The 8,732-nt window shown below is 56.8% G+C and overlaps 1 protein-coding gene across 1 annotated transcript; it reads left to right on the top strand.

Moving 5' to 3' along the window:
* The first annotated feature begins 817 nt into the window (after positions 1-817).
* C25H10orf105 (chromosome 25 C10orf105 homolog) lies at positions 818-2,927 on the top strand. The gene is made up of 2 exons (XM_069572657.1): positions 818-833; positions 2,551-2,927. Exons 1-2 carry the CDS (start codon positions 818-820, stop codon positions 2,925-2,927), a joined length of 393 nt encoding a protein of 130 aa, XP_069428758.1.
* Positions 2,928-8,732: the final 5,805 nt, after the last annotated feature.

Below are 8,732 nucleotides of genomic sequence, written 5' to 3'. Positions count from 1 at the left end.
CTTGCAGAGATATGTCCAAAGTGAGGCCTGCAGGCATGCCTGGGGCTCCAGTGGGCAGGGAGAGGCTTCAGCTGCTCTTGAGATCATTCCTAGCCTTGGTCTGACAGAGGCCTCCTTTCCCCAGAACCACTGGCCCTGGCTGGCTGCTCAGACAGGGCAGCCGGGGGCCCTGCAGTCAGTCTTGCCGCACCTCCCTGGAAGGATGGCCTGATATTTTCAACCACTTGGGAATCTCCCGCTCCCAAAGAAAATACTCCAATGCCAATTTAGCCTCACATGTTTTTTCAAAGCATTGCCCCAAGGACTGAAGCCTGGACCTGCTTTGCTAGCCTGATAGGGTCTCCAGGTCCATGCGGAGGTCTTGAAATAGCATTAGGACCAGCAGGGCTGTGACTTCTCTCACTTCAGACTGCCCTTTTCTTACTCCCAGCCAAGCGCTTCCCTGGGGAGGATGGAGGGATGGGCAGTTCTCTCCCCAGGGGACATGGCAGTGGGCACACCCCATCCCTCTTCCCTTCCAGATTCAAGGAAGGGCCAACCCACATATGGCCTGGTCAGCACACTCTCTAGGCCTGATTCTAAGAGGCGGAGGCCCCAGGCAGCTAGATGGGCATCAAAGTTTCCATCTGGGAGCTGGGAGGGGTCATTCTCTGGAAATGCTGGGAAGGAGTGGTGGTGGGGACTGGGTGGGGGTAGGGGGTGGGGTGCACTGGATGCCCTTAGTCCCTGGGCACAGGGGAGGCTGCAGGCAGAGGAGGCTGGGCACAGAGAGCCAAGAGTTAGGTCCTGCGGCTGTTGGTGAGTACCTGGGATGGCGATGGCGGCTCGGGAGGGTGTGGGCCAGGGGGGCCCCTTCTCCATTTCCCACTTCCTGCTGACTTGGTGGGCTCTGCAGCCCAAAGGCAGAGTCTCGGTATAACCGAAAGCCTTCCCTCCTCCCTAGTGTTGGTGCTACGACTTGCCTAAGTTAGACTGGGCTGTGACTTAGGAAAAGGAGAGAACTCTGTTATCCTCTAGGTCATGAAAGTCTCAAAGGTCAAAGAGAAACAAATGATTATTTCTTATTAAACCCCCTTCTGGATTTCCTGTCCTGTGTTTGTAGAAATCAAAGATCACAAATGTTGGCCTGCAAGCTGTATGTAGCCTCCTTATGTATTTTGTTTGGCCCATTCGTAGTATTTTAAATATTTGAAAATTTATTTGGATTAAAAAAAAATCAAGTTTGTTTGGCCTTTGCAGTGTCTTTTTTGCCCCCCGCCCCCCTGTCTCTCCAGAGGGGATTCAACCAGATTTGAGTTAGTTGACAACACTTCAACATCAGGGAAGTTTGCCTTAAAAAAGTCCAGATTTCTGGCTTCTCTTGGGAATCTGGAAGAGGGATCACAGTGGCCTGCCTTCTGGGATTCTGTCAGCTCAGCTGAGGCCCCTCTGTCCCCACTCTTCAGGTAGACCTGCCCACCTGTCCTGCTGGTAACATGCTATCTACTAGCTGGTCTCTAACTATGTAAATTCGCAACCAAGAGCTCAGTTTGATTTGCCAGCTATAAGGAATCTGCCGCCAACCCCCCCTGCCCCCCCACCAGTGGGATGATCCTAAGTGGTAATGGATGACTATGTCTGGGGGTTTCCAGCCCCACCTTGTCAAGTGGGCTGGTCTCTGGGGGTTCTTTCCCACTTGTTCTCAGGAAGCCCTGGGAGAGGGCTGGGAGCCAGCAGGGTGGCAATGCCACCAGTCCAGGGGTTGGGGACCCTGGTTCTAGCTTTAGCTTGGCCATTGGCTCACAGTGTGGCCTTGGGCTTGGCTGCCCCTTATTTGGGCCTCAGTTTCCTCACTTGTCTCTGGAGCAGGCTGGACTTCTTTGGGAAGCACCAACCGGAATTCTCCTGGGGGTCAGGTGGGTAACACAGGTGTGTGGGGAGCCGGAGGGCAGGGAGTGCAGTGAGCTGGGGGCCAGCACCCCGTCTAAATCGGGCAGCTGCTGCTCAGCCCCAGCCCCTGGTGGCCGGCAGCAATGGGCCCCATGTTGCTATTGCTAAAATTCTGAAATTTCAAGAGAAGCCAGGTGTTCAGATATTTATGTGAAACCTTGTGTTTTTGTGTTTTTAAAAAACATCCACAATTAATTTAAGTTTATAAAAGCACTGTAAGAACTCGACCAGTTTGTAGCCTTGGTGGCAGATAACTGCTAGGATCCTTGCCCTCTGCAGCTATAACTGATGGTTTGTTCCTGGTCACAGAGCAAGTTAGGGACGGGATTGGTCTTAGATCCCAAGACTCTGTTGTGATTCAGGAGAATTGACTTTAAAATGCCAGAAGGCATTACCCTTCCTGTCTCCTCTGTGACAGGCAGGCAGGGACTGTAGCAGAGGGAGGATCTGAGTTCAGGCCCAGCCCCATCACTCTCCCGCTGTGTGACTTTAGACTTGCTGCCTCTCCCAGGCTCACTGTTCTCACCTGGAAAATGAGTGCAGTGCCCAGCAGCCATCAAAGCCCCCTCCCCCTCCAGTCCTGAGTGCAGCGCATTTGCTCCTGTCTCATTCCTGTTGCAGGAGCCATGAACACAGAGGGCCCCAGCCCCCTCGCCTTCCTCACAGCTCCAGCCACTCCGGGGAGGTTCTCAGAGGCCGTTGACCCCATCCCCGTGCTCATTGCCCTGGCCTGCATCTTCCTTCTGCTGGCCACCTGTCTGCTGTTCATGACCCTCTGCAAGCCCCGGGCACTGGACGCGAGCCGCCGCCGGGCCCGCGAGTGCATGCCCCACCACCCGGGGAGCCCCAGCGAGCCCCAGCTCCGCCTCTGGAAGCGCCTGGGCTCGCTGCGCCGCTCCCTGCACAGCTTCCGCCGAGGCCGGCCTGCCCCCCGGCGCCCCCTGCCGGGCAGAGAGGACAACCACGACTGCGACTGCACGGAATCTACCAAGATGTGACAGGGGTGTCCTCCTATTCCATCCACAGACCCTCCTGCCTTGGGCAGAACCAGGCACCTCAGGCTGCAAGAGGGCAGTGGCTCTAATAACCTGGGCCACAAGCCCACTGCCAGCGGTACCCTGTGCACTCAGGCCCGGGGCCTTTCCCAGGGATCGTCCCCCGGAAGAATGCCTTCCTTCCTGCTGCCACTTTAGCTGCTGCCGGTTGGAAGGCTCCTGGACCCGTGACTGGGCACCTGCAGCCATCTGGACCCTTGGCCCAAGGCTTTCAACGGTACAAACCTGGGGCCCCCAAGGCCCCTCTCTGACCACCAGGCACCAGCCATCTCCAGGAAGCAGCCCCCCTTCTTCCCAAGAGAAGCCCTGCCTACCCTCCAGGTGCCAAAGCCCCATTCAGATTCCAGTGCCAGTTGCTGAATGGCCAAAGGTTCCCTCCAGCCAAGCGAAATACTCGGCCATGCTGGGGGCAAGGGAGTGTCCTGCCCTCTGTGCCAACTCAGTGCCCGAGGCAAAGAGGAACCCAGGGAATCCTCTCCCCCGACTTCCTGGACCTTGCCTGCATTTGCCTGTAATCCGTGGGAGCAGCCAGCACCTCTGGTGGTGAATCAGATGCTGGGTGCCTGCTAGGAGAAGGGGGCTCTCAACACACCTAGCCAGTTACAATCTTGGCTGCCACTTTGGCACACACTCCCCTCAATGCACCTGAGCCAGGATGGATGAGGAAGGGGCTGGGAATGACTTAAGAAGCTCCTTGCAGAGGCCAGGACTGGCGCTGTGTCAGAGTGGGAGGAGGCACTGTCCGCAACTGGAGGTGATATTATCCGGGCTCTGAGAGCATCGTAGAGGCTCCATGCCTCACCCAGGGAAGGAGGCAGGCTTCCTCCAGCTGGGAGGGTCCAGGCCTCTCCAGGACAGCTGTGGAACCTCAGGCCTCAACCACACGAGATGCACTATCTTATTTTTGGTGATTGCTTCAATGACTGGCTACGGTCAAAGCAATCCCACCCCAGGCTGGGCTTCTCAGAATCCCAAACCTTCAACCTCTCCTCGTAAGGCTGGGGCTAACCACTTTGATTGGTCCCCAATTTGGGGGGCTGGGCAGAGGGGTCTGAACTGCCCAGCTCCTGCCCCAGAGAGTCATCTGGCTAGGGTCACCTGTACCCCATTAGGGACTGATCTACATAACCCTGCTACAATCCACAGAGCAGCCAGGCACATCTTCTCATAGAGTGAGCTCTGATTCTGCCACTCCCCAACTCCAGAACCTTTGTTGGCTCCCTACTGCTGGATCAAGCCAGAGCTTCTTTGTCTGGTGCTTGGTGCCCATTGGGAACTGACTGTGAATGATGTTTCTAGCCTCATCTTGACCCAAGACTCCAGGCAAACTGAAATATCTGTCCAGTGCGGGCTACAGCTCACTCAGCTCGCATGCCCTCCGTGAAGCCCTCTGTCTCCACCTGAAGCTTCCTCCTGCTGAAATCAAGGGAGGAAAGGGACCATTTCTTTGGGCAGTGTGGGTCATCCCTGTCATGGCTGCTCCTTTTTGCAGGCCTGGGAGGTCCCCACAGAGCGAGACCAAGTCCAGCCCCTCATCTGCCTCACTAGCAGCAGACTCAGAGGCATGGGGCCTCTGTTTACTGAGTGAAGGGTGGCCCTGTTTAGTCCCAGGGGCACCTTGTCTTCCCTTGGATGCCCCTGCAGAGAAGTTGTCTCTCCCAGCAGGCCCACTGTGCCTTCCTCTCAGGTCAGTCTGACATCTGAGAGCAAGTCCACTTTGGCTAGAAACTTACTTCCAGGGCCTTGAGAAATCACCAGAGCCTGACTTTCTCCCTGAGAAATGGGGAGAGTCGGGGACTGCCTTATATTACTCAAAGGCTCTAGGATCTCACTCTGAGAAGCTATATAAATAGAAACCAAGTCTTGGGGTTTAGAAAGCGGGGCAGGCCTCCTCCCACAGCACAGTAACCTCTTCCTGTACAGGTTTTCCCCTCGTCACGTCTACCTGTGAGACACCCCATGCTGAATTCTGCCTGGAGTTGGTCACCATATCACCCCCGCGCCAGCATGCTCTGCCCGGCATGTGGTGTCACAGGGTGGGCAGTAAGGCTACCCTTGACCTGAAGGACAGAAAGCTGGAGGCGGGGAGAAGAGGGCTCTCAAAGGTCTGCTGTACCCCCATCTGTGTTCCCAGGTTGATCCTTGGAGACCTGTGTGAGCTGGGGGTGGCAGGTGCTAAGTTTTAGGCTAGGAGAGAGTGGAGCCCCATGGCTTAGTATGGTGGGTGTCTTTAAGACCCTAGGAGCTGAGGCTCAGAGGGAGAAAACCTTTTTCTGGAACCAGCCCCCAGACCCTGCCAACCCATGGCTTCCTGGACTCTTGGCACCTCTGGGAGTCAGCACCCTGCTCCCGGCTCCCCTCCTGCCCCACGCCTGGCCCTGATGCAGGGAGGTGGGCAAACTGCCAACCTCCCACTCTTGGGCCCCTCCCAAGCCTGGGAGCCTGTCCCAGCGGGCAGGCCCAGATTTGCTCTGTTTGGCTCAGCCTCCAACTTGGAAACCCCACAGCTGGTGAGGAGGGTAATTCATGCCTGGCCTCCCTCCCCACCCAGCAACTGAGGCCTCCAGGGAGGGTTCGGGAGGGCACCCAACCTCCTTTTTCAGGTCCCTGCCTTCCTCCCCCGAGGCCCAAAGCTGTGGCTCCTGCTCCCCGGGCAAAGGAGCCCTTTCTTTTTGTGCCTGTTTATTTCCCAAGAGGGGAGTTTCAGCCAAGAGCCCTGTGAAAGCAGCTCTGTTCTGGGCTGTGTTGGGCCCTGGCTCTCTCCTCCTTTCTGGGAAATGTGACGTCTCCAGCTCCCTCCTGCTCTGAAAGGGCCTTCTGGGTGCAGTGGGGGACGGGGAGAGGCCTGTGGGGGACGGAGGGAGTGGGGAGAAGAGGGCCAAGGCCTTCTGTTTTGGGCCCATCCATCCTGGGTTACATAACCTGGGGGCTTACTCTCCCCAGGGGGGAGGAGGGCGCCTGGGTCCCTCTTTGGTTCCAGCACTGGCTGCTTGGGAGCAGCAGCTGGACTGGCCCATCTCCCTCCTGCCGCAAGGCCACTGAGCGCGCGCTCTGAACGGAATGCGGCCCTGCCCGGCCCCCGCTCCACCCGCCATCACCTGCCTGCACGATGCTGTGGCCCTCAGGGATATCCTCGGAGACGCTGGCCTCGTAGCTGCTCTGCAGAAAGATGGGCCGGTTGTCATTCACATCCAGGACGGTGACAAACACGGTAGCTGTGCCCGTGCGCCGCTTGCCCACGGGGCCGTTGTCTGTGGGGGACCGAGGAGGGTGGTGTTAGCAGCTGCCTGAGGGGCACGCTCCCGGGTGCCAGCCAGACTCTGTTCCCCCACTTCTGTGAGGGGGTGGCTTTTTCTCTAGGTTAGGAACAACACTAACAGTATCTAACATGTCCCCAAAACTCATTCAGTCCTCACAACAAGCCTGTCCAGTGGGTGCATTATCAGAGGAGGTGACTGAGGCATGGAGTAGGTTGAATGGTGGCCCCCGAAAGATACACCTATTGCAACTTCCTGGGAACCTGTACATGTAGCCTTACGGGGAGAAAGTGACTTCGACGATGTAATTAAGGATCCTGAGAGGAGGTATCCTGGATTATCTGGGTGGGCTGTAAATCCCATGACAAGGGTCCTTACAAGAGAAAGGCATGGGGGTGGGAGAGCGCGGATTTGACACAGAGAGGAGAAGGCCATGTGAAGTTGGAGGTGGAGACCAGAGTCCGGCGGCCACAGGCCAAGGGACACCTGGAGCCACCAGAAACCGGAAGAGGTGGGGAAGGACCCTCCCCTAGAACCTTCAGAGGGAATGCAGTCCTGCTGACACCCTAATTTTGAACTTCTGGCCCCCGGAGCCGTGAGAAAATAAATCTGTTCCTTAAGCCACCAAGACTGTGATCATGTGCTTCAACAGCCCTAGGAATCAGCTACAGGGACTGAGATGACAAACCCCACTGCTGTTGGGGCCAGGAGGGTGTGTCTGCCTCTGGGGCAGCCATCCTCTGCTCCTGTCCACACTGGACAGGCGGAATGGGGCCCAGGGACACCAGATGTTCTGATTCCTCAAGAGAGAGCAAACATCTGAGCTTTTGACTAAAATCTCCTGATTTTTAAATGTCCAAAACTATCTATCATTTCTCATGAAACATGGGATGGGTCAAACACGCCTGCAGGACGGACTGGGCCTCTGCATTTAGTGATGTGGGCTCTGCCTGATTTCTAAGCCTTAAGTATTCAGGGATTCTGCCCCCTCAGTTCCTGGAAGGACCCTCCCAGGGTTGGGTCATCCTTCTTGTGCCCAATGCTGCGTGTCCAGGCAAGGGCGGTCACCCCAGGGAGGAGTACGGGTAGCTGGTATTGGCTGAGGACCAGGGATGACTCTGTCCTTCTTCCCAAGCCAGCTGCCCACCTGCTGGGGTCAGCGAATTATCCTGAGATAGGTCACTTTGTCCTCCTGAGCTCCTCTCCAGGACCAACCTCTCACTGTCCGGGGTACTGCTTACGTGCCCCGTCTGGGGACAGTGTGAGCTGGCAGGCTCCATAGAAGGCCCCAGCCTCTCCTCCTAGCCAGTGCTTCATGCAAAGGCTGAACCATGGGTGGGTGATGGGCCTCCAGAGGGCGGTGCGGCCACTCCAGGATCGGAGGAGAACAGGGCAGGGGGAAGACGCACGGGGGAGATGCTGGGGAGCGACTGCAGGCTGGCTAGAGGCACACAGATCTCACTGCCTCTCACCCTGAGATTACTGCAAACACTGAACAGGGCATTCCTGTGAGGACAGGGGCATCTGGGGGACACAGGCCTCATCACACCCCTCTTGCCATCTGGTGTCCTCAAGGGCCCCCCGCTGCCTGGAACCAAGACCAAACTTCCAGCTAAATATTTAGGCCTCCACAAGGGGCCCTACCTGATCACAGCCACCCCCCCCCCCCCCACCAAGGGACACCCAGACACAGAGCTCTCTCCCATCTTCCAATTCAGGCCTGAAATGCCCTCCCTGCTTCTCCACATATGGAAACCCAATGTGGGCCCCAAGGTGGTGGGCAGCATGTCTCGTTTCTATCAGGACCATCCTGCTCTCTTAGGCAAGTCTGTGCCCTAAAGGTCCCTCTGAGAAACTTCCCTTCCCGACTCTGAGGCCTGGGATTCCAAGTAGGTCTGACAGCTCCCCCAGCGACAGGGCAGACCCAACTAACTCGCACATCACATTCCCTCTTGGCTGTAATGAGGGGTTCAGAGACAGGTGCTGGGACAGATGGAACTAATCAGAGCTCATCTGAGGGTTTCTGCTGGGGAAGCTGGGAAAGATACAAATGCCAGTTCCCTGCTGCTCAGGGAACTCAGACTAAGGCTGGGACTGCAGCAAGAATCTGTCACCAAGTGAGCCAGAGGATGGAGCTCACCCACAGGGGGCAGAGGCAGCCAACAGAGAGAGACTGAGGCCTGTGGCACCATCTGAGCCCCAAAGCCAGTCAACAGGTAAAGCTCCATCTCCCTGTGGACCAGTGTGGTTTTGTGAGCCCATCCTGCTGAAGCTAGTTAATTTTAAAAATTGCCACTAATAGTCCTAATTAATCCAAAGGCACTCGCAGAGGCAACTTCCTTCAAGCAGCCCGTCTTGATCACCCGCCTCTGCACGTTTCCACCACCTTTGGTGCTTGCACTCTTGGGCCACCCCTTCACCCTCTTCTGCTCTGTTCTAGTTTGCAGTGATTTGTCTACGTGCTGGTCTCCTGTCTGGTCCCCATGTAGCC

The sequence above is a fragment of the Ovis canadensis genome, chromosome 25 (genome assembly GCF_042477335.2).
Source record: "Ovis canadensis isolate MfBH-ARS-UI-01 breed Bighorn chromosome 25, ARS-UI_OviCan_v2, whole genome shotgun sequence".
Lineage (NCBI taxonomy): Eukaryota > Metazoa > Chordata > Mammalia > Artiodactyla > Bovidae > Ovis > Ovis canadensis.
Note: the sequence above shows the minus strand (reverse complement) of the source record. Positions and strands in the feature narration are given on the sequence as shown.